This window comes from Sapajus apella, unplaced genomic scaffold (genome assembly GCF_009761245.1).
Source record: "Sapajus apella isolate SASKATOON/1434 unplaced genomic scaffold, GSC_monkey_1.0 scaffold129, whole genome shotgun sequence".
Lineage (NCBI taxonomy): Eukaryota > Metazoa > Chordata > Mammalia > Primates > Cebidae > Sapajus > Sapajus apella.
The window spans coordinates 429439-455467 of NW_022437069.1; the positions used below are offsets into that span (position 1 = coordinate 429439).

At 45.8% G+C, this 26029-nt stretch overlaps 1 protein-coding gene and 2 long non-coding RNA genes across 7 annotated transcripts in view; 2 read left to right on the top strand and 1 right to left on the bottom strand.

Moving 5' to 3' along the window:
- Positions 1 to 26029, bottom strand: part of CRTC3 (CREB regulated transcription coactivator 3) — a 115942-nt gene that overhangs the window by 25710 nt on the left and 64203 nt on the right. For 4 of the 5 annotated variants that reach the window (XM_032262438.1, XM_032262437.1, XM_032262442.1 and 1 more), the window contains exons 3-7: positions 24271 to 24390; positions 15523 to 15584; positions 13462 to 13524; positions 10253 to 10353; positions 2470 to 2505 (exon numbers count right to left, since the gene is read on the bottom strand). In XM_032262438.1, coding sequence (XP_032118329.1) covers positions 2470 to 2505; positions 10253 to 10353; positions 13462 to 13524; positions 15523 to 15584; positions 24271 to 24390 — 382 coding nt within the window. The remainder of the gene's footprint in view (positions 1 to 2469; positions 2506 to 10252; positions 10354 to 13461; positions 13525 to 15522; positions 15585 to 24270; positions 24391 to 26029) is intronic. The other variant, XM_032262439.1, reaches the window with a different exon arrangement.
- Positions 5122 to 6300, top strand: LOC116539473. Its single transcript, XR_004264065.1, has 2 exons — positions 5122 to 5867; positions 6166 to 6300. It is a non-coding gene; the product is annotated as an uncharacterized LOC116539473 (long non-coding RNA).
- Positions 18037 to 26029, top strand: part of LOC116539474 — a 22433-nt gene continuing 14440 nt past the window's right edge. The window contains exon 1 of the long non-coding RNA XR_004264066.1: positions 18037 to 18108. This is a non-coding gene — a long non-coding RNA (uncharacterized LOC116539474). The remainder of the gene's footprint in view (positions 18109 to 26029) is intronic.

Here is a 26029-nt window from a genome sequence, read left to right on the forward strand (position 1 = left end):
GCAAAAGAGAGAATGGAAGCAGAGGGATGAGGAGAGAGCCATGATAATGCAACAAAGATGAAATGGGCAAGCACGGAGAAGAGAGGTGTCAGCTGGAAGACATGGTGGTAGTGGTGGAAGTGGGGGACAAAAAGGAACTGACAACCCAGAGGATCTGAGGCTGGGCAGCTGCTGGGACCGCTGTTGGCTCTTTAATGCAGTAAAACCACCAGTATGAAGGGACCATTCCAGGGCTTTCTGCTTTAACTCTCTCAGTTGTACCAGGTAAAGCAAGAATGCTGGGTCACAGAACAAGGAAATACTTTTTGTTCTCAGAAAGAGACCAGAAAACAAGGCGCAGCCCTCAGGAGTTAAGGGGTCTGATGTCAGGAACGGGATTCCACGCTAGGGACACCGGTGACTGCTCAGAACCAGGAATGCTGTTGAGTTCCAGTGGCCACCAAAGTGCCAGTGTGACTGTCATGACCATCCTGCCTTAGCCCCACACAGGACGGCCGGGTACCCAAGAATAATGGACCCCAGAAAGAAGGCACCTGAAACAGGGCCCAAACTTTCCCAGTAAATTCTGAGATAAGAGTTTGAAACAAAAACTCTAAAATAAATTTATCTTGTATTTAACAAAACCTAGTCTATAAACGCAATTGTGGACTTCTAGAATGAATGAAGTACGGGTGGGGGTCTAACTTATTTGACAGCACAGTAAGAGAAGGATACAGTGCTCTTCAGCCAACCTGCCCAGCGCCACCAGGACAGCGCTCACTTCTGCTAAACCAGGCCAGGCTTTGTCAGTGTCCCCAGGTGTCTCTCTTGTGTCTGATAAATGCTGACCCTAGAGCTGGCTCTCAGCAAACTACAGAACAAGAAAAACGGGCTTTGAGAGCCTTTATAAACTAAAACAATGGGAGGTCAAGCATAGAAAATTGCCCTAAAAGGCTGGGTGCAGTGGCCCACGCCTGTAATCCCAGCACTTTGGGAGGCTGAAGTGGGCAGATTGTCTGAGGTCAGGAATTCGAGATCAGCCTGGCCAACGTGGCAAAACCCCATCTCTACTAAAAAGAAAAAAAAAAAAAAAAAAAAAAAAATCTTAGCTGGGCATGGCGGTGGGTGCCTGTAGTCCGAGCTACTCAGGAGGCTGAGCTGGGAGAATCGCTTGAACTCGGGAGGCAAAGGTTGCACTGAGCTGAGATTGCGCCACTGCACTCCAGCCTGGGTAACAGAGCGAGACTCCATGTCCCCCTCCAAAAAAAAGAAACTGCCCTGAAAGGTACTGTCAGATGCTGGGAGGTTTCAAGGGTTGAGTGAGGTGGTATCACACACAGCTCAAGGCTATTTCTCAAAAGAGGCTGGTTGTAAGAATATGGTTGGGGCAGACTCCAATGCTTTCATGGGGACTGTTTTCTTAGAGTTCATTGTTTTTACTACCTTTTCATATCCAAGATTTGGTGGGAATTCTTTGAGGCATTGAAGGAATGCACCCAACCTTGAAGCCATTTATGAATTTCTGTTCTAATTGACGAGATGTTCACTGATGTTTTAATTTTCTGTGGTTTTAGGAATTTCTGTTCTAATGGATGAGATGTTTATTGATGTTTTAACTTCTTGTGATTTTATGAATTTCTGTTCTAATGGATGAGATGTTTATTGATGTCTTAACTTCTCGTGATTTTATTCATAGCCTGAAAGGGCTTGCCCAGGAAAGGCATGTGCAGAATATGATAGAGAGCTGTGCCTCCTGCAAGACGCTCCTCATTCATCGCGTCCCCCATCCGTCTCACCTCTGTGACATATAAACCTAATTTTGTTATTTTCAGATTACAAAAATTAAAGTCCAGATTATAAGGATTTAGAAAAAGAAAATTGTAGCTGGTACTGAATGAATAAATGCTGTGTGGGGCCCCTCCTTTGTCAATGGCTTGGAGAGTCATTTCCATAGATCTCCAACACTGTTTGAATCGGTTTGACGAACTCAGCATCTTGTGTCAGGTTTGCGTTTTCATTTCACAACCAATTTACATTTTTCTGGCATTGTTTATTTATTTACTTTTTTCAGGCCCATACTGGCTCTTTTTTTTTTTTTTTTTTTTTTCAGGCCCATATTGGGACATTGTATATTTACATACGTCAACAAAGACTTTCTCAATGGGCAGAGACTACTGGAATAACTAATTGTTTAACTGATTGATTCATTCATATTTTCATGTGATCACAACTTCTGCTTCCTTGCACAACCTTGTGACTGTGGGGACCTAAATAAAAAGGAAGCTTTGTAATGTAACCACACATTACTTTCTCCTGGCCTTCAACATGGCTAGCCTTAATGTTTTAGAGGCTCTCTGAAATGTAAGCCAATCAGCAGCTGTCAGCATACGGGGGAGTCCTGAAAACATGAATGTTTATTAGTGAAGCTAATGAAAAATGTCCACTACTCAGCATCCCACTCCAACACAGGCAGGTAAAATCAGTTCATACCTTCCCCATGTCCATCGTTCTCACCATCACAGAAACCTAGTGGGAAAGGAAAAAGGAAAAAAAAACACTTTTATGTGGTACTTTCATTTTCATGTATTTAAGAATTAGTAACTCTTTATGATTTAAGTAGAATTCTGAAAATTCTAAGGCACTTTTGATACACTGATTTTCATTTAAGGTGCTTTATCATTTACTCTAAAAATAGGTATAACTAATTTGAGACTAAAGTTGGTTCCTTTTTCTTTTCCTTTAAAATTGTCTCAGTCTTAAATTTTCTTACTGTTTCTGTCTTGAGAGAAGAACAATTTTTACAAAGCCTGAGAATCTCTATTCAAACCACAAAGTAAAAAAGCATAGATGGAAATTCTCTCCTAAATGCTTTATCATGGGGGTAAGAGCAGGTAACTCCAAAAGTCTATACTCACCATGGTGTCTACAGGACAAATCCGAAGTTCCATGCTGTATGCTATTATATATATATTTCTTATGCAGTGAAGTTATTTTAAGAAGAAAATTTATCTGGAGTCTAAGTCAATTTAAAGGGTACATGAGATAGCTATTCACAGTTTTAAAACTTTGACTTGGAATAAGTTCTGGCTGAGTGAAGTATTTTTAATCCATGAATTACATCACAAATGACAAAGTATAGTATTTCCTATTGCTCTAAGCTAAAACTAAAGAACCATGCCAAGAATGTAATATCTTAGCGTTCCCCTAGGAGCAATCAAATATATCAAATATACCAAATAAGTTTTCAGTACAGAATCAGGATACATTATTAAATCCTAAGGCTTTAAATATAGCTTACTTACATTTCAGATAAGTTTTTGGGTAAGGTTAACCTGTAGGTTAAAGTGAATAGTCTACACAATGTCAATGAAGTGTCTAATAACCATTCACTCAACCCATATTGAGTAAGTTTCTGCATCAAGTGCTAGGTGGAGCCGGGTGATACAGAGTAGGTGAGAAGACACAACACAGTAACACGGTACACGGTAGCACATTCTGTAACATGGTGGCACACTCTGTAACACAGGTAGAAGACAAAAAATTTTAATAGATCCCTGGGGTGGGATACCACGAAGAGTCCCCAGGAGTGTGAAGAGGTGGATAAATTAAGCAGACACAGAGACAGAATTTCTTTGGGCTCATGGAACCAGAATCTAAGTAAGTGTTTGAAAGCTTTATTTTAGAGCACATATAGAGCCCTTGGGTAAGCTTGCTAAAACGCAGATTGTTGGGCCCAACCCTCAAAGATTTTGATTCAGAAGGTGTGAGAATCAGCCAAGGAATCTACTTTTTTTTTTTTTTTTTTTGAGACGGAGTTTCACTCTTGTTACCCAGGCTGGAGTGCAATGGCGCGATCTCGGCTCACCGCAACCTCCGCCTCCTGGGTTCAGGCAATTCTCCTGCCTCAGCCTCCTGAGTAGCTGGGATTACAGGCACGCGCCACCATGCCCAGCTAATGTTTTGTAGTTTTAGTAGAGACGGGGTTTCACCATGTTGACCAGGATGATCTCGATCTCTTGACCTCGTGATCCACCCGCCTCGGCCTCCCAAAGTGCTGGGATTACAGGCGTGAGCCACCGCGCCCGGCTACTTTTTTTTTTTTTGAGACAGTCTCACTCTGCTGCCCAGGCTGGAGTACAGTGGTGCCATCTCGGCTCACTGCAACCTCCGCCTCCTGGGTTCAAGCGATTCTCCTGCCTTGGCCTCCCCAGTAGCTGGGATTACAGGCACGTACCACCATGACTGGCTAATTTTTGTATTTTTTTTGGTAGAGATGGGTTTCACCGTTATGGCCAAGCTGTTTCAACCTCCTGACCTCAGGTAATCAGCCCACCTCAGCCTCCCAAAATGCTGGGATTACAGGCGTGAGCCACCACGCCCAGCTTCCATTAATAATCATTATCTCAGGAGACTATTACAGAAGGTCTTTAGCCCATTCTTACTTAATGAGCCATTTAACCCATCTCAACACAGGCAATGTGAACAGGCGGACACTGAAGTGTGTAGAGAAAGGCTGCGGCTCTACAGCCAGCACAATCAAAAGGACAGAGCTTCAGATTCATGCTTGGGCTTTCCTGAGACCCTCATATTAAGAAAGGGCAGGGAGTCTCAGCAAACTAACACAGGAACAGAAAACCAAACACTGCATGTTCTCACTCATAAGTGGGAGCTGATCAATGAGAACACATGGACACAGGGAGAGGAACATCACACACTGGGGCCCGTGGAGGAGGGGTAGCATTAGGAGAAATACCTAATGTTGGTGACGGGTTGAGGGGTGCAGCAAACCACCATGGCACGTGTATACCTATGTAACAAACCTGCACATTCTGCACATGTATCTCAGAACTTCAAGTATAATTAGAAAAAGATGGCAAAAAAAAAAAAAAAAAAAAAGGGCAGGGAACTTGACTATTCTGATCACTGAAAAGTGACTATCCTGTTAAAAACTAGGTTTTATATAGCAATCTGGTATGGTGTGTTGAACCATCTCTTCATCATCAAGACACCAATCATTCAAGGTGACTAAGGGTGACCTGACCCTGAAACACGAGGACTCAACTGAGGGCTACTACGTGAAACTGCCTGAGTGGGTGGCAGACACCCCATGTGAGAGCCCATTAGTACATGCTCTCCATCAGACTGGAACAGAAGGAAGGCTTCATGGAGGAGGTGGCACTTGAGGAGAAGAAGAGGATAACCAACAGCCAACCTGACTGCTCACTTACTATGTGCCGGATGTTTCACACAGGTGATCTCATGTCGTCCTCACACCAACTCTGTGAGGTCGGCGCCAATATCATGCCCAAGATCACACTGCTAGTAAGTTCTGGGACTAGAACTCTGGCCTGTGTGTCTTCAGAACGTTCGTGTCCCTAACCAATCTGTTGTAGTACCTGGAGGATGTAGACAACTGGAAGTGAAGTTGAAGGGGATGCCCTGCGCAAAGATGGGGGAGGGCGAGGGGGAGGATCAGGGAGGGATAAGGAGAAGGAAGATGGAATCGTGTAGCATGGCTGCAGCACATGCTGAGGGGACTGGGAGATGGGCTGGACCGAAGGAGGCTGCTGGTCATTTGGCAGGATGCGGGGGATGGAAGGTTTCAGATAGGGAAGTGACATGATCAGAGCTAAGCTTCAGAGACTGCTCTGGCAGCAGAGCAGGAGGTGGATTGAAAGAAGAAAGCCTTAAGACAGGGAGGCCAAGTAGAAAACCCATGCAATAGTCCAAGCAAACAGGGACCAAGTAGGATACTGGCAGCAAGCACAGAAAACCAGAGGCAGATTTCAGACATGCTGCAGGGATAAAATGAAGTGGACCTGGCTACTGAATGGGCGTGGAAGGGGAGTAATCCTGGGGCATGGGAAGGGGAGTCATTAAATGAAACTGTCCGGCCGGGCGCGGTGGCTCACGCCTGTAATCCCAGCACTTTGGGAGGCCGAGGCGGGTGGATCACGAGGTCAAGAGATCGAGGCCAACCTGGTCAACATGGTGAAACCCCGTCTCTACTAAAAATACAAAAAATTAGCTGGGCATGGTGGTGCGTGCCTGTAATCCCAGCTACTCAGGAGGCTGAGGCAGGAGAATTGCCTGAACCCAGGAGGCGGAGGTTGCGGTGAGCCGAGATCGCGCCATTGCACTCCAGTCTGGGTAACATGAGTGAAACTCCGTCTCAAAAAAAAAAAGAAACTGTCAGGGTTTGAGCTTCGGCACCCAGAAGGCTAGTGGTGGCAATGACTGATACCCTGGCACCAAGCTAACATAAAATCAAAATATGCAAGCCTGGATTTTTACTACTAGATTTAAAAAAAAAAAAAAAAACCCACAAGATATCACTACAAATAAAGGGTTAAAAAGGAAAAGGAATGAGTTGTGACTGGATATCTGGAAACAGAGGACACTAATTTTATCAGTCCCACAGGGATGGGACAGTGATGACCAAGGCTGCATCTGTGTTCCAGGAAACCTCACGGCCTCAGAGCCACTGAGGGCTGGTCTCTTCCGAGACCATGTCCCTTCTCTGCGCTCCCATGCCTGGAGCACCTAAAATAACTCCTCACACAGCCTTGATCTGCTAAGTGGAAGGGAAGGCCAGGGGAAGACTCGTAACCAATTTCCTAAAGGAAGCCTCCAGTGTCTCGGTCTCCCCATTCTGGGCCCTCTTGTCCCCGGGTGGGGACTCTGTTTGCCCCTCGTCAGATCTGGGATGCTTGTACCTGCCATTGTACCCCCGCCCAATCCATGCAATTAACAGGCTTCCATCTTGCAAGGTTATTTGCACTGTAAACCTTCTCCTTAATGCTGCAGGTCAAAGTTTATTGGCAGGTGAAAGGTTACTGGGTCCAAGGCATGCCAAGCCCCCTCCACCCTAAGGAACTGAGGACTGTGGTCCCCAAAGATGGCAATGAACAGCACCTATAGTGCTGGGTGCAGAGAAGACAACTATCACACACCCTTCTATTCCCTGAAAGGAGGAGACTACCCCAGCCCCTCCTCCACATGCCTGATGATAGGAGGGGTGTTAGGGGATGGTCCTAGGCTATGGGACAGGGTCCGTGTCCCAGAGAGCCCTGTGCTTGCTTCTCTGCACATATGTGTGAAGTGGTCATCAGGCTGCACATGCTGCCAGGGAAATGGCCAGCATTCCCTCTTTACAGATTCTAGATAATTCAACAAAAAGACAGAAATTATAAAATCTTGTTTGGCTGCATAAAAATTTATTTCCATCATTTACGCCAACTGCTTATCATTTATGCCTAACTGTCATGAAACTCAACAGCCCATTACGAAAATTACTCAACATGTATCAGGCTTTGTTTTCTTGTGACACAAATCTCCACTCATGAATGTACCACAGTTTACTGCTCATGTAGTTACACTGTGAGCAGATGCTCTCATCATTGGCTCACATCAACAACAACAACCATAACAAAAAAGTGTGGCTACATCATTCTGCTCAGGAGATTCCCAGGGAAAGAGCAGTTATTATTGCTTCTAACAAAGAACTCAGTTCCGGCTTCAATTATATTTTCCCTTCACTTTTTAAATCTTTATTTAGTTGCTCCTATAAGAAATACCTTTTTGCAAAGCTAGTTGATATTTTCAAAATCCAAAAGGAAAGAAATGAAACACTTTAATGAAATACAGGGGGAAAATACATGAAACAATTTAAAATAGCTCCCACCAAATATAATTCTCCAGAAATAATTTCCATCCTTGGAGACTTGGATAATATTTTAAACACACTGGTTTTCCCATGTAAACACATCCATATTAGGCTGTGTTTCTGAGTTCTGCTATACTTGCAGGGCAACTGCAAGGAGCAGGCACAGTTCAGACATCTGAGCTGGGGGCCAGCCCACCCTCCATGGGTGTCAGATATTGGAGCCCAATAATTTTTAACTGCTGATTTGAAAAGCAGAGACCGCCACGATTCTCAAGTCAACGCGGGAACCCTGCTCCAGGATTTCTTTCTTTCTTCCTGTTTTTCTCACTGCTCTGTCTACCTAGACCAATATTCACATTCCTTTGCTCTTCTTATTCCATCCTCACTTACACTTTCTGACATTTCCCACCTCTTCTCGCAGAGCCTACATCGCTCAGCATGAATACTTCAACTCAGGTAATTGCTTTCTTTAGTTCCTTTTTCTCCGCATGCAAGCCTCAGAAGGTCCTCACTTGAATTACCTGTGATTACCTTGTTTCTCTAGGCCTTTGGCCCTTTCTAGAGAAGCGTGAACTTTGCGGAGGGCAGTATAAATGAAGGAATGGCAGAAGCAGAAAGGCAGGGGCTCAGGGTAAAAATCTGTCCGTCCATTACGATCCTGCTGTGCTCACAGGCGCCCCCACCGATGGCAGCCTCTGCTCTTTTAGGCTTTGTTTACATATTCCCATCTCTACCTATCCTGAAACTAAATGAATCCCTCTTCCCACACACCCTGCTTCTCTAAGCAGTCAGCAGTGGACCCATATCCAATTTCAACATCACCACCAACTTTCATATTCCCATGTGTAGAAGCATGGGTCGATGCCCCTAACCAATTCTGAAAGCTCTCATAGTTTACAAGCAAACAATCATTTAGGCTAATGGAGTCTTCTCCGAACTGCACCAATAGAACAAATATAGTAACAATTATTATTAAATCCTGTCCCTGCTATATACAAAGAAATACGTCCATGAATGTTCTCCTGGAAGGAAAAGAGGCCATTTAGGCCTTACATTGTCCAAAAAGTAAAGAAAACCAGAAAAGCTGGTTTTGTGGCTAAAGATGTATTTATTCCTGTTTCAAGAACAAATACACAGCCCTGAAAGTTTTTGGTCAAGAGTCAGTCTGCACACAGAATGGCTAATCCAAGACCATTGTTCTTTCTAGATTATAAACCCCAGAAAGGTAGGCTTGGAATGTGTCTGAATGACCAGCCTCCCTCACTTCATGCACAGGTCAGGTGCCAGCACCTAGACGGTGTTTTGGCAAGTGTTGTGCACATGTGAGCCCGTGTGTGGTTCTTCACACGTCTCCATCAGTACGGGCTCCTCTGTGCTGGGCACTGTGCTAGCAGCTGGAGAGAACAAGGCCATTAAGATGCTGTCTTCAAGAAATCTACACTGAGCAGAGAAAGAGAAGCATATCCATGTAAACAAGCCGCCAAGCAGTGCAGGTGCTAAGACAGCAGTCTGGGATGTTAGAAGGACATTGCAATTCTGAGCTGAGAGGGAGGAAGGTCAAGATGGCTCCACAGACGTGGGGACACACACGAGCTAAGGCTTATGGATCAAGAGGGTGTCGGCCAGGAAGGCCGGGAGTGAGTGAGAGAGGAAGAGAAGGGAACAGGAAGAAACAGTGGTACCCGAGGTGGTTCCCATGGCTACCTTGGGTGTGAGGCGGGGGAGCAGAGGGAAAAGGGAGAAGCAGACAGGAGCCAGACCTTGGGGCTCATGCCATTCCAAAGAAGATCTGAGTTTCCTCCTGAAGGTGAGAGGTGGCAGTGAGGATTTTAAGCAGGAGAGCAAGATGATCGGGTTTGGGTTCGCTCTGAAAGCAGACACTGTGAGATGGCATGTGTGGGTTACTCCTGGGCTCTCTCCATGCCCTGACACTGGCCAGAGGGCCAACTGAACAGGGCATGCGCAGTTCCAGTCCAGCCTCCTCATCTCCTTCTCAAAGGCGTGCCTTCCCTCAGGCAGCAGGCCTCTGCTCTGCCCTTGCCTCCCCAGGCTTACCTGACCCCCTCCTCCCCGGGACCATGCTGGCCAGTGCTGCCGGCCACTCAGCAGGAGTCAGCCTCACGCAGGGGTTCAGTCACAACAGGCCCACTGACCCACGGAGACAGCCACTTCCTCCAACCTGGTCTTTTCAGTAATAAAGGTGATCTAGCTCTGTCTGTCACTTCTGGCTTTATTTTTCATTTTGTTCAGATCCTAGGTGGGGAAAGAGGACTCTCGGGAACCTAACATAAAATTGGACTGAAGGGATGTGAGACTGGAAATCAGGAGACCAGTTAGGAAATTATTAGAAGAGGACGGATGCCCGGAGGAGGGCCAAGAAACACCAACAAGGAGCGCGTGCCGTGGAGGAAGCAGGCAGAGGCACAGGACCCCAGGAGCTCCATCCATCCTGACTGCATCCCGGACACACACTTCCCCTGCCACGAGCTGCTTCTCAAAGACCACTGAACCGGGCAAGTGCAAACACTATTTCAGCCTCTGTCTCCCTCGGGCCCGAGGACAGAATGACAAGCACAGCTGCTGTCAGCAGTGGCCTGTGTGTCTTACCCATGTATGGGGCAGGCCAGGCCGACTGGCCCCCTCCTCCATAGGGGTCCTGGGGCTTGGTGCTCAGAGCACTCGTGTGAAGAGCAGAATCAGAATTGGTCCTAAGGAGGGGAGGAGAGAGTCTGGCTGAAAATCTGTTTTCCTTAAGTGAAAATGCAACAGTCTTTGTTGAATATTAACAATGGGAAAGAAGGCAAGAATAATTGACTTATAATCATCAAATAAGGGGTTAGGACCTACCTGAAGTTCTTTACATTAGTAACAGCCTCTGAGGATAGCCCACACGCCCGAATATTTTAATTTATATTCGTGTAGCCTTATATGCTGACGCTGACGGCTTGGTGACTAGTTCAACACGGATTCACAGCTTCCCTCCGAGATCTTCCTATTCTCCCCAGCTCAGAAGCTGGCTGTGGCAAGTTTAGCCTGTGGCTACACTAGGTTTCCTCCACCAGAGAGTAACTGTTTCTAAGTAAAGGATCACTTAGAGCAGTGGTTTGCGATACCCTTCCAGGGAGAAGGCAAGGTCAAGGCTAGTCTCAAAATGATAGTAAAGCCTCCTCTGCCTTTTCACTCTTGCCCTCCCCTGAGCACAGTGGGCTGGCTCCGCAGTGGCCACGTGAGATGTGATGTCCCACTGCTGAGTGCAGGAGCAGAGAGCCCAGCTGCCCTGGAGACAGCTGTAAAAGGTGAGCATTACCACTATTCTCAATATGTTTTTTTGTGTTTCTTTTAAAAAATATCTAATTTGGGCCGGGCGCGGTGGCTTAAGCCTGTAATCCCAGCACTTGGGGAGGCGGAGGCGGGTGGATCACGAGGTCAACAGATCGAGACCATCCTGGTCAACATGGTGAAACCCCGTCTCTACTAAAAATACAAAACATTAGCTGGGCATGGTGGTGCGTGCCTGTAATCCCAGCTACTCAGGAGGCTGAGGCAGGAGAATTGCCTGAACCCGGGAGGCGGAGGTTGCGGTGAGCCGAGATCGCGCCATTGCACTCCAGCCTGGGTGACAAGAGCGAAACTCCGTCTCAAAAAAAAAAAAAAAAAAATCTATTTTATGTTAACATGTAATGGGCTTATTATTTTTTTAATTCACTAGTATCTTTTCAAAACTCTCAATTTTTAATACCAATAGATATACTCTCATAAACAAATACTATTTGAGGGCCTCAATGTTTTTTATTTAATTTTTTTTTTTTTTGAGATGGAGTTTTGCTCTTGTCGCCCAGGCTGAAGTGCAGTGGTGCTCACTGCAGCCTCTACCTCCTGGGTTCAAGTGATTTTCCTATCTCAGCTTCTCAAGTAGCTGGGATTACAGACATGTGCCACCATACCCGGCTAATTTTCATATTTTTAGTAGAGATGGGGTCACCATGTTGGCCAGGTTGGTCTTGAACACCTGACCTCAGGTGATCTGCCCACCTCGGCCTCCCAAAGTGCTGGAATCACAGACATGAGCCACCATGGCAGGCCTCAGTGTTTTTTATTTCATTTTATTTGAGATGGAGTCTTGCTCTGTCACCCAGGCTGGAGTGCAGTGTCACGATCTTGGCTCACTGCAACCTCCACCTCCCGGGTTCAAGCAGTTCTCCTACCTCAGCCTCCTAGGTAGCTAGGACTACAGGTGTGCACCACCACGCATGGCTGTTTTTGTATTTTTAGTAGAGATGGGGTTTCAACATGTTGGCCAGGCTGGTCTCTAACTCCTGACCTCAGGTGATTCACCTGCCTGGGTCTCCCAAAGTGCTGGGATTACAGGCAAGAGCCACTGCACCCAGCCTCAGTGTTTTTTAAGACTGTAAAGTGGACCTAGGAGAAAACTTTGGGAGCCACTAATGTATAGCAAATCTCTGAAATTCTCCCAGCTAACTTAAGTGTCTACGAAGCCTTGGACGCAGGACATGATTATTTATTTATCTCATGGGGTCAAACTGTCGGCCATAAGGAGGACTGGTAAGCAACTTCATTAACCTACAATGCTTGGTGGTCCACTCCAGTGACAGCCTCGGTTGGCTTCAGAGGAGGAAGAGGCAGACAAGGGCAGAACCCGTAGTGCAACAGAAGGAGCATGGCCGCTGGGATCAGAGAGCTGGATTCAGATGCCAGCCTCTTTACAGACTCAAACAGACTCAAGGGAACATCAATCAAACGCGGAGCCAACTGGGAAAATCTAAATATAGACTGGACATGAAGTTATATTAAGCAGTTATTTTAAATTTTGTTAAGTATAAGAACAGCATTGTGGTTGTTTTTAGAAAAGGTTCTCGTCGGCCTTACACTGCTGGAGATACATCCAGGTAAAATACTGTATCTAGCCAGTCATGGGACTAGGGTGGGAGGTAGGTTTAGAGAGACTGGCAGAATGCTGATAACAAGTGACGCTGAGGATGGGCACCACAGGCCTCTTCTAACACCTGTTTGCGTGTATTTACAATTGTGCACCATTAATCAGGTTTCTTTGTTTTGGGGATAGCTTCTTTCTGTTGCCCAGGCTGGAGGACAATGGTGCGGCTTTAACCTTCTGGGCTCCGGTGATCCCCCCGCCTCAGCCTCCTGAGTAGCTGGAACCACAGGCATACTTTTTTTCCCCCCCAAAGAGACAGGGTCTCACTGTCTGGCCTAGGTTGGCCTCAAACTCCTGGGCTCACGTGATCCTCTGGCCTCAGCCTCCCAAAGTGTTGGGACTACAGGTGTGAGCCACTGTGCCCAGATTTTTTTTTAAATACTAGTCCACCTATTAGCTAAGGCCCTTAAACAAGTCACTTCGCCTTTTAGAATGGAAAATAATACTCATTCTTGTAGGGTGTTGTCAGGATTGAAAAAAATGACTGAGGAGTTTGGCCCAAAGTGATTACAACAATGGCTGATGTTTATTCAGCACGTACGTTTCCCAGAGTTATCTTCTTCGACCCATGATCTAGGGACCATGATCTCCATTCTTCAAATGAGTAAACTGAGGCAATCAGAAGTTAAATAATCTGCTCAAGGTCACACAGTAAGACGCAAGCCCTAGTAGTCCCACCCCAGACCTCGTGTGCTCTGTACTGTCCCCTGCAGACACTTAGTAAGTGGTGGGTTTTGTTTTTAACACATCATATCAACACAGCTTACATAAACACATTCTGGCACCTGGATGCTACGTAAAAAAATACCAGGACGGTTAAATTGCTTTAAAATCTACTTCTACCAGAAAACAACCCATGTACCTGTTAAGTGCGGATGTCAGCCTGAACCCAGGATGCTTTTCTTCTTTCCAAGGAGGCTGCTGCCTTTAAAAACCAGAACATCATAAAAGGAAAAGAAGTCAATCCACAGAGAGCAAAGGAGGTCCTCAGCCCTGCATCTCAGAACTGGCTCTTCTACTCACCTCGCTCTGCAACCTGAGAGTCACTTAAAAATAACCCATGCCTCACTCATTTTGCCCATCATTGTTAAAATGAGGTAAGACTGAATGATCCCTCCAGTGCTGTAATCTCCAATTTCCGGTACAAAAAGTACTCAAACCCCATAAGGAATAGGAGTAGCTAGTTGGGCAGATGAGTTCAGTGTACACGTAGGGGGCACCTTGGCAATCTTGGATGCAAAAATTTTGCATTCCCGTGCCAATGGCCATGAAGAGGAATATAACTGTTACAGTTACCCAGGGTATGAAAATATTAGTTTAACCAATCCTGGTGCTCTGAAAATCCGAAGACATTTCTTGGATACACAAAAGAAAAATATCGGTTTGGAGATGCCTTTTACTGATGTAATAAAAGACTGTATTTATTTTACAACCCTGGATCCCAAGATTCTTGGGGGCGGCTGAAAATCTACTTGAGATGGGGCCCACTGACATCCGTCTTTATTTCCTTTCCCAGGTCCAGACACATCATACACAGTAAGTGCTCAGTCAGTATCTGCGCAGAGAATGGAGGGAGAGCAGACTTCAATCCCGAGAGCTAAATATTTTTGATACACATATTTTAAATGCCTCCTGAATCTGATTTGGTGATCTGAAAATGATACGACGCACACAACAGATGCAACAGTTTTTTTCTCAATTCTATTTTCTGTTACCCTCTGTATTGGGTACAAAAATATTCAAGGAGACCTTAAAGCAAATACACTGTGCAAATTACCATTTTAAGAGTCTTTTGTCCTTTTCAGCAGCTTACTAAGACACTCAGAGAAAAGATGCTGATTTTTCTGTCTCAAATTTAAGAATGCCATATCAGAGTATTCTGTTGGTAAATATATTCCAAATGTGTTTCTGTTTGGTTTTAAATATGAAGATCTAGGTTTCTTTAAATAACTTTTCATTTTAGACTTTCATATAAGCCTATCACTGGAAACGCTTAGGTGTTTTTTTGTTTTCTTTGTTGTTCTGAGATGGAGTCTTGCTCTGTCACCAGGCTGGAGTTCAGTGGGACGATCTCGGCTCACTGCAACCTCTGACTCCCTGGGTCAAGCAGCTCTCCTGCCTCAGCCTCCTGAGTAGCTGGGATTACAGACACGCACCACTACGCCCAGCTACTTTTTGCATTTTTAGTAGAGACAGGGTTTCATCATGTTAGCCAGGATGGTCTTGATCTCCTGACCTCGTGATCCACCCACTTCAGCCTCCCAAAATGCTGGGGTTACAGGCGTGAGCCACTGCGCCAGTGTTTTTTTTGTTTGTTTGTTTGTTTTTTTAAGAGATGGCGTCTTGCTATGTTGCCCAGGCTGGAGTGTAGTAGCTAGTCACAGCTCCATCATAGCACACTACAGCCTCAAAACTCCTGGTCTCCAATGATCCTCCTGCTGAAATTAAATTTTATAAGAGAAAACAGGATTCTATGCTTTATATTAGAAATTTCTAAAACAGGCCGGGCGCGGTGGCTCAAGCCTGTAATCCCAGCACTTTGGGAGGCCGGGGCGGGTGGATCACGAGGTCAAGAGATCGAGACCATCCTGGTCAACATGGTGAAACCCCGTCTCTACTAAAAATACAAAAAATTAGCTGGGCATGGTGGTGCGTGCCTGTAATCCCAGCTACTCAGGAGGCTGAGGCAGGAGAATTGCCTGAACCCAGGAGGCGGAGGTTGCGGTGAGCCGAGATCGCGCCATTGCACTCTAGCCTGGGTAACATGAGTGAAACTCCGTCTCAAAAAAAAAAAAAAAAAAAAAAAAAAAAAAAAAAAAAAAAAAAGAAATTTCTAAAACAACATTCAAAGTGGATAAAGTTAAGCAAAATTATCTAAAAATAACACACATCCATCATAACTTTTAAAGTATGTCTTGCTTACCTTGGCCAACTCTCATCCAGAGGCTGTGAGGAATAATTGGCTCCAAAAGCACTACCCTCAAAGTAGAATTTTTAATAAAGGAAAAGTAAAAATTAATGGAAAGTTGAAGCAGAATGAACAAGGTGAACTCAGAGTTAATTAGCTGAGTTTTTGGCTCTTATCTTTATCCCTGTACCTGACAGCTCTTCCTTCATGCCCTCTCTCATCCCCCTCCTCGAGGACAGTCTATTCTGCTGTCTTCTACCCAGTGTTTTCTTTGCATGGTGTTTTGTGGGGTGCTTGTTATTTTTTGCCTGTCTGGCACCTTTGTTTTCAGGAACTACTGCCACTCTCGCTCCAAACCTGCTAAGGTTGCTATTCCCTCTGGGCCACATGGGAGGGACCCAGGCCCAGGATTCTAGCCCAGGAAACAGTGTTTGGCTCAGGGATAGGCACAAACAGAACCAAGAAGAGTGCTTTTGAGGGAAAAACAGGAGTGCCCCAGTAGAGGTGGTGTGAGCCCAAGGGTGTCTGAATCTGGGGATTTTGCCAAGGAGAAAGACTGTCTATTACACGTGAAGCCATCCCAGAGGTGGCACCACAGAGGTCTCAATGATATTGTATGACACCTTGGATCTAGCCCTTGGGCTTCTAGCGACGTAAGCCCGTACATTTTCTCTTTTTAAGTTAAGGTGGGTTCTTGGTATTTACAGCCAAAAAAGAGGCGCATTAGATGTGTGGTCACTGTCTTATCAATCTTGTGTTGTTCACTGGGTCTGACGCACCTTGGAGCATATTCTGGGCACCTGGAGATACAACAGGGGTGCGGCACACACACTGAGTAGAGAGGCACTGTTTTCATTCATTCAGTTAACTGTTCCCACACACAGCCTTCTGAAGACATTGTTAATCACTTTATTCTGCTAAGAAATCTTCATTTTGTTCAGCCTAAAAGGCAAAACTTATTGTGGTGCTCCACAATTTGGGGCCAATGGCCTCTTCTGCTCTTATCGTCCCTGCAGCTGTCTGGGTTCCACAAACACAGCCTGCATTTTCCTGCCCCTCTGTCTTTGCTAACGCCACTTTCCCTTTCTCTCCTCCTATGTGGAACTGCCTCCTTATCACTTCCCCAAACCAAACCCATTCCTTTTGTCTCCTGGATCACTGATTGGATGAAATATACATTCGGCAGTTACCAATAACACTTTTCACCCCAAACCTGTATTTCTTAAGGTGGAAATATACAAGCTATATGACACATCAAGACAGAAATTTGAAAACAGATATCTAAGCACCTACTGTGTGCCAGGCCTGTACTGAGTTCACACTTTCATTTAATCTTAACAATCCTGACAGGCAGATATTTTCCCCATTGTAAGGCTGAAGAGACTGAGGCTCCGTTCTAGAAGAGCTGAGAAATCTAAGATCAGATAGCTGGCCTGGTGGATCGGGGTCAGACCCACAACTCACTGATGCCAAAGCCTGAGAGCTCTCCGCTAAGCTATGCGGCCTCTCAGGAAAAGGTGAACTGTACCACATGCCCCAGAAAATAGAAAATAGTACCTGGAGTGTTCTGGGAAGAAGGATGGAGGAGGGTATAAGAGAAGATATCATCTGCTGGGCTCAGGAGGAGACAGGAGCTTTGATGGAGTGGGGCCCTATCCTGTAGGCCTGGGCTGGGCACTCAAGTAAATACACAATCTGGAATTAGGAAAATGGAGGCTCTCATGAGTTCTTAATGATTTGGTGGGAAATGTCTTCTTTGCCAGGAGAAGCATTAGAATTGCAAGTTTCATCTTCTATGTATTAGTTTTCTTTGACATGTCTCATTATCTTATTTCTTAATTTGATCCTGAATCAATAAAATAAAACAGGTAATTTCCCAAGGAGACGTTTCTTCAATGTTCACTATTACGCTTAATGTACATGAAGTACAGATAAGACGGGGCCACAGCAGGAGCAGGAGAGGAAAAGGTGGTGAAGAGGAAGGCCCGGGAGAGACAGACTATCTGTGTCTCTGTTGGCAAAGCCGTTAGGGAGGAAACACTGAGCCTTGAGACCTACGTTATCTGCCTTTCTCTTTTCTGCAGATTTGATTAATATCTGTTCAGAAATGCTTAATTTCAGGAAGTAGAAGTTAACTCTTTTTCTCAGTACACTGCCATCTTTAAAGTCAATACGTCCGATTTCATAGTACTAATGATACAAATTAGAATGCAGTGGTGTATTAGTCACGTAACGATCAAATGTTTGTGATTTCAATGTTGAGTGTAAGTTAGCATTTTAACCTTCCTGATAGTAACGCCACAAAAAGACAGTAAATTCCTAGAAATTTTTAATATAATTAGGCTGAGGCATCAAAAGGTGAAAGATGTGACCTCTGAGCTCTTTTAATTTTTAGTCTCATTTAATTTAGTGGATATTTGAAAACTCGAGGGAAGCACTCATGTTATAAGCTTAGAGTTAAACTTAATGTGAGGAAAACCTAGACGACGTTTATTAGTTCTTTGGAACATTTCAGAAAACTTCATTCAGGTGGCTTTAAATACTCCGCAACACGGACATGCCCTAAATAACAACCTCAAGACAGAGAAAACACTCCTATTTGTAAATATTGCTGGCGGGCCGGGCGCGGTGGCTCACGCCTGTAATCCCAGCACTGTGGGAGGCCGAGGCGGGTGGATCACGAGGTCAAGAGATCGAGACCATCCTGGTCAACATGGTGAAACCCCGTCTCTACTAAAAATACAAAAATTAGCTGGGCATGGTGGTGCGTGCCTGTAGTCCCAGCTACTCAGGAGGCTGAGGCAGGAGAACTGCCTGAGCCCAGGAGGCGGAGGTTGCGGTGAGCCGAGATCGCGCCATTGCACTCCAGCCTGGGCAACAAGAGCGAAACTCCGTCTCAAAAAAAAAAAAAAATATTGCTGGCGTGCCTGCCAGGTGCCGGCATGCCAGCAGAAGGGACGCACAGGCTACGGGGTTTTTAACAACCTCACTAGCTCCTCCTCCACTGCTTCCTTAGTTAAGCTTAGCGAAGTCTTCTGCTCAATTTCCACATTAAAAAAGGAAAGTGGGGAGGAGGGATAATGAAAAAGATAAAGAGGAGGTGGCTGCAATGGATGGAAACAAAAATTAAAGTTTAAAAAAAACCCCACACTCGCATGGATCTTTTCTTATCCCTCTGTGCACTCCTCTCCACCCCGTGCCTTCTGGCGCAGTGTCCCCTGGGGTCCCGTGGCCTCCCAGGCCACGCCTGCTTGCATTGCTCTGGGAGGCACAGGATGTTTTCAGGATCACTGGGTACCAGGAAGAGTGGGAGCAGATGGCGGGGTGGCTGGAGCCTCTGGGCACAGGTGCTTGGGAGGCGCTTCCTAAGAGCTTCAGAGCCAGTGCCTGTCTTCCTGGTGGAGAGCCCTGTCTTCCATGTTTGCCTTGGCCAATCCCATCCTTCCCTGGCCCCAGCTGTCACCTGCAGTTGCCAACAGTTCTTGGGAACTCCACGTGCACATTTCCAACTGGCTACTCAAGTCCTCTGCCAAAAGTACCCAAGACAGCTCAAATTCTACTGAAATCCAACCAATTACCGTCCCTTTCATCTGTTGTTCTTCTTATGGTCCATCTTATTTAGTGAGGGCACCATCCACCAAGACAGTCAGGTTAGGGCAGTCGTTCCAGTCTTTCCCTCTGCCCAAGCCTCCGCAGTTCTGTGTAGGAAAACCTTCCTGCTCGAGTTACTGCCTCAACCCATCAACACAGGGACTCCTGTTCCTCTCAACCTGGGGAGGGAACAGTTCTTACTCACTCTTCCCCAAAGGAAGGGGAGCAGCTCTTCCTCTGCTGTTAAGAGAGGACATCAGCTGGCCGGATTACCAGTGGGTGGGGATACCGAGCTACAGAAGCTGAAAATAAGACCTGCCTTGCCCCTTTCTCTGTGCGGCTTGACCTGCGGCTGGGTGAGCAGAAGCAGGGTTCCCTTCTCTTGGCTTCCTATCTCTATGGGGGTCAGTGCACCTGGGCAGGGCTCAGGAACAGCCTTGTGGCGGCAGCCTGGAAGCCAGTCATTTTCTCTCCTGCTCTAAAACTCTGTGTTCTGCCAGGGACACAGTTTGTGGGGCGGGCCTGCGACCCTCCATGCAGCTGGTGGGGTAGGTGGACTTGGGAGTCTGCTTAACAGAACCCACCCACCAGGACAAGTTTCAGTTTTAGATTTAATACAGAAAACTAGCCACAATTTGGCTCCATCCTGATTTCTCAGCCATGTGTTTACTGCCATTCTACTTCCTTTTGTCCCTTGACCTCCAACTATGTCCCACTAGAATACATCTTAAAGTCAAACTGTAAGGGTCGCATATAACTGGTATCTTTTTGAGTCCTTGCATTTATAAAAACATCCTATTTCCCTCAGCACAGGAGAGGCAAATAGGTTGCATGTGGTATTGTGAAGTCAGAATATTTCCCCCTTAACATTCTAAAGACCAGTGTTTCCTTGTCCTTCAAGAGGTGATGGGTGTTAGGTAAAAGTTGGATTTTGTGATCACATAAGTTTTGGAAACCCTGGGGTAAAGAGAAGTTGTTTCTTAACTGCAGGACTTTTCAGAGCCCTAATATATACGGTCAGGCTCCAAGAGGAGATAGCAGAGTATGGTGTTTCTCAAATGTAATAGGCCATGTATTTCAAAGCAACAGTGTCCTATAAACCAGTGTCCTAACATTTTCATCTCATTATGATGAAAAGAGCCAAAGCAAGGCCCAGCCCAGAGAGGAGAATCATTCCTAACTCTGTGGTTCTTAGGCCTCTCTTCATGAGCCTTCAGGCTAGTGAGCCCTCTACTTCCTTTAAAGGAAGGCATTTTCTACGCTTCTTCAGCATGTCTCTTCTTTCTCAGTGTGTTACCCACAAGTCTGAGAAAATATTTTATTTGCTATAAATGTATGTGACTAGTTCAGAAGTTCAGCAATGGTGTTTAGGACCTGGCATGTCTGCCACCCTTGAGGAGTGGGAGTGAGAGGGCCGCTACAGACTGCGCAGCTGCAGAAGGGCAGAAGAGCGTCTATTCCAAGTGCTCCAGCCCAGGCCCCCAGCCAGGAGCAAGCCCTGACAGTGCCTCTCCTCTGCCTGCATGGGTCTAGGGCAGGACCCAGCTGCAGCTGCGCCTTGGTCTTCTGTGGCTGCCCGTGCCAAGGGCAAAGCCCACTCCAGAAGGAATCTCCTGTCCAGAGCTCTGCACTCTGTGGCTGCCCACTCTGAGAGGAAGCCAGAATATTCGTTAAACAATGTTCATTTTCTTTGAGATCACCCAATTGTAGGAGTGAACCCTCAGAGCCCTTGTCTAAGCCAGTGTGCCCTCCGTAAATAATACCCAAGCCAAGAAGCAGCTGTAAGAAGAGAATTCTGATTACATTTTTTTCCTTTTGTTCTAACAAAGATTCAAACCAGTTTTTTATACTTCCAAATGACGAAACTTCATTAAAAAATAGATAAATGTGCAAGGCCACAATTTTAAGCAAATTATTTCACAACCAACAGAATGGAGGCCATGAAAACAAAGATGGAATCACAGCCCCTCAGCCCCTCCAAGCCCCTGAGCTGCCTCCCTGCAGATGCCATCCTCCTCCAAGGTCTCCCTTTTCATGGACCTTTGGTTCCTCAAGACAATGGGCGAAAGAACTTTCTTTGCATCACAGATGTCCAGTCCCAGGACCCCAGTTTAGGGGCTTAGGAGACCACAAAGACATGGCTCATGATCAGTGACTCTGACTCATACTGTCTAATGACTTTAATTTCTCTGCATTTTCCCTTGGTTTTTGCTTCTCCTTCCTTTAGGAGTTGACTAGCTTTGCTAATACCAGTTGATCCCTACAGTGCCAGATTAGACCCTGTCCTAAGAGACAGGGTCCCCGAACAAAGGAAGTTGCCTCCCTTTCTGGGACTTTGCACTACATTCTCCTCCCTCTGCCTGAAACATACGCTCCCAACCGCTTTACCCTCTTAAATCTCACTCACCACCATCTAAAGCCATTTTCCTTTATTAGTTTTTGCCTGTTTGCCATCATCTCCCACAGGACTGTAAACTCAAAAAAGCAGGAACCATGTCTCCCATCACTGGGCTTACAACAGGGCCTGGCACAGAGAAGGGGCTCTGTAAACATCTAATGAATGAATACTTTCTCCTCTTGCTTCTTATCCCTCAAGCCTCAGATTTCCCCCAGGATGACTTGGTTTCCCCAGAATGGTTCAAGCTGTACCTCAGACGTGCTCCCACAGCCCCCGAGCTGCCTCCCTGAAGACGCCAGACCTGCCATGGCTGCTTGTTTGCTGAGCAGCCTCTCCCACTAAACTCTGGGCAACCTGAGGGCAGGGACCATGCTATGTTTACTGTGACAGTGAACTAAATGTCTAAAATGATGTCTGCCCACTAGCACATACTTAACAAATAGTTTTTGTAAGTGAATAAACATTCTCTTCCTTTCCCTTTTCTCAATTCCCTCCTCTTCTATTCCTTTGGTTAATAAAGCTATGTGTATGCTTACACGTTTAGACTGTATTTGCTTCAAACGTATCTGAGATAGCCACATACACATATACACACATACATATACATGGCATAATGTTTAATATACTCTACAGAAATGAGAGCACCATCAGGAGAAAGAGGGAACTGAGAGCTGAAAAAACATACATTGTTAAATCACGCAAAGAAGCACTCAGAGTCTTCTGCTTGAACATTCTAGGCAGTTTGGACCACGGTTTGATGTACTACTCCATCCTGACATGTGCAAATTTGCTGATGAATTGCCTCCATTTCCTTTTGCCTTTTTCATTCAGTGTCAAAGTTATCACACATTCCAGAATAGAATTCTCCAGATTATTTACCATCTTTACTTTCCTTGATAACAGCCACATGATACACAAAATCAGAAGTCGGTCCTTCCGTGGGCCAAATGTGGTGTGTCCCTGGGGGCGGGAGGAAGGGGAGGGACAAACATTCCCTGAGGACATTATCCTTGCCTCCAAATAGATTAGAAACTGTGGCTGGGCACCTGGCTCACACCTATAATCCTAGCGCTTTGGGAGGCTGAGGTGGGCACATCACGAGGTCAGGAGATCGAGACCATTCTGGCTAACACAGTGAAACCCCGTCTCTACTGAAAATACAAACAAAAAAAAATTAGCTGGGTGTGGTGGCACGTGCCTATAGTCCCAGCTACTGGGGAGGCTGAGGCAGGAGAACTGCTTGAACCCAGGAGGTAGAGGTTGCAGTGAGCCGAGATCACACCACTGCACTCTAGCCTGAGTGACAGAGTGAGACTCCATCTCCAAAACAAAAACAAAACCCAAACAAACAAACAAACCTGCAGCAAGCTTGAAGGCAAGAGAAGCTGGGGTTTCCCTAGGGCGCCTCACAACTCCCGTCTCCCTTGCACAAGGTCCTCATCTCTGCTAGTGGGCACAGGTGGCGTGGTGAGGGTGGAGTACAGGCTGGGCCATCGGCTGGGCCTGAACTGCATCGCGGGCAGGTTAGTTCACCACATGCTCAGCTTCCTCATCAGAAAAAGAAGGTCAGAAAAATACATGACCCAGTGAGTTTCTGAGGTCTAAATGGCACATAAATTGCCCGGCACAGTGCCTGGCACGGGTAGGTGCTCAGTAAACATGAGTGCCCTGCCCCCACTTCCTGGTTTCTGGGCTTGTGAAGCCAACCCTACCATCACTGCCAGGAATTCAGCTCTCCACAGTGGGGCCCACCCTGCCTTTCTACGCCCTCCTCCACCCCTGAGCCCGAGTTCTAAGAAGGATGAAGTGAGAGTACCGGCCCTCCTGGCACACTTCTGTGTCCCCTCCTGAAAAGCCCAGCTCAGACTGTTCCCCGCACAGCAGCGACCGCCACTGCCGCCTGTAAGCAGCACTGATGAGATAAAATACTGTCAGGTGAATTCACCATTTCCTTTCCTTGATTTCTATTTAACTGCGTAGAGTTTGGTGTGACCGTGCATTGCTGCAGGAGATTTTCCTATATTCTAGATTTATTTTAGTTATCACTTAATGAGTTTGAAGCATCACAAATAGAAAATTATATGAAATTTTTTAAGTTCCAAAAGCAGGTCAGCAGACCAAAAGAAATACAAATAAATCACATACCTGTATGTCCATTTTTGCTAGATAGACTCTGTCTCTGTAACCTGATTCAAAGTCAGGTTTAACTCTAACTTGGCTGAATTACACGTGGCTTGTGTTGTTATTTCATGAACCTGAACTTTACTGATGCTTTTTTTTTTTTTTTTTTTGAGGCGGAGTTTCGCTCTTGTTACCCAGGCTGGAGTGCAATGGCGCGATCTCGGCTCACCGCAACCTCCGCCTCCTGGGTTCAGGCAATTCTCCTGCCTCAGCCTCCTGAGTAGCTGGGATTACAGGCACGTGCCACCATGCCCAGCTAATTTTTTGTAGTTTTAATAGAGACGGGGTTTCACCATGTTGACCAGGATGGTCTCGATCTCTTGACCTCGTGATCCACCCGCCTCGGCCTCCCAAAGTGCTGGGATTACAGGCGTGAGCCACCGTGCCCAGCCACTGATGCTTTCATAAACACCTACAATGTTTCCAAATTTTGACTGCAGAGATGTTTCTAGTTTCCAACTCATTTATTTGTATTACCTCCCTTCATCAGATAAAGATTTTGAAGCCAAAGGAGAATTGCAGGGAAGATAAATCCTGACAACTTTTCAAACATTTCAGAACACACACTCCCCCTGAAGAGTAAAAAAGGATATCTGTCGCCCTGGCTTGTCCCCAGACCTTCGGTGGAGGGGGTGGAAGCGGTTCCTGCACGGCCTCTCCACAAGCCCGTGGTGGCGGGTTCCCCGAACATTGTCAGCTTGGTGAAATGACGGCTGCAAAGAGAAGGGAAGAAGAGTTGGCCTCCAACCACGAAATCATCACTCACGCCCAAGAACAGCTGGTAACAACAGCAGGTGAAAGGACTGATTTTACAGTTTTCCTTATTATGCATTAGACGGCCTTGGGTCAAGGTAAATAAAGTAGTATATGGAACTGTTTTTCTATAATAACCATAAAATACTGAAAAATTGTCTGTAATGTGTTAAGAGGAAAACTAAAAGAATGACATAATAAAAGTTGTCACGCAAATGGGGAAGAAGAATCAGGAGACTGTGAATTCATATACCAAATCCCAGAGACTAGAAAGGACACTTTTAAATGTAAAAGAGATATATTTAAGAACGAAAGAAACTGGCAAGCCGTGAGGCAGCTATTTGTACTACGCTGCGCCTTCTCAAATTTTTGAGTGAATTCACAATGTTTGAAAATTTAGACTTGAGCATTCTAGGGAAAAATCAGAATTTTTTTTTTTTTTTTTTTTTTTGAGACAGAGTCTTGCTCTGTTGCCCAGGCTGGAGTGCAGTGGCGCGATCTCGGCTCACTGCAACCTCCACCTCCTGGGTTCAAGCGATTCTCTCGCCTCAGCCTCCCATGTAGCTGGGATTACAGATGTGCGCCAGCATGCCCAGCTCATTTTTGTATTTTTAGCAGAGACAGGGTTTCACCATGTTGGCCACGCTGGTCTCAAACTCCTGACCTCAAGTGATCCGCCCACCTTGGCCTCCCAAAGTGCTGGGATTACAGGCATGAGCTACTGCATCCAGCCATAAGTCAAAATATTTTGGCCACACTGAACACACTCATCTCAGGCTGAAGTTGAGCGTGGCTGCTCCCTGTAGATGGGACACCCACTCTTATTTTTAAATCTAACACGCAAACCATTTCACTGACTCATCATTTGAGACATTCAGAGTGTGTAACCCCTGAGTTAAAGAGAAAAAAAGGAATGCTATCTAAATACAAGTGGAAAACAAACGTACAAATCATCAGTCCCTAAATGGTACAAATGAAAAAGTAGAAACAGATTCAAGATAAATTCATGGTCAATAAATCCAAAATCCTTTTTAAGGAGATGCTTGCGGTATGCGCTTAACATTTTTGAGACTGGCATCACAAAGGGCAATCTTTTTGACTGTCAAAAGCCAAATCCGAGGCTGGGCCCATAAATCTCACATAATAGGGCAATGTGTATACATTATGCAACAGATGTGCTTGTGAAATACAGCAAACAGCTTTCCTTCTCCCGTGCCCTCCAGCATTAAGATATAACTGACAAATAAAAATTGTGTATATTTACACTGCACAACATGACGTTTTGATATGTATCCATAGCAAAATGATGAAATCAAGGTAATTAACATATCCGTCAACTCACATACTAACCATTTAAAACAGAGTTTCTTTTTTTTTTTTTTTTTTTTTTTAGAGGGGGTTTTTCGCTCTTGTTACCCAGGCTGGAGTGCAATGGCGCGATCTCGGCTCACCGCAACCTCCGCCTCCTGGGTTCAGGCAATTCTCCTGCCTCAGCCTCCTGAGTAGCTGGGACTACAGGCACGCGCCACCATGCCCAGCTGATTTTTTGTAGTTTTAGTAGAGACGGGGTTTCACCATGTTGACCAGGATGGTCTTGAT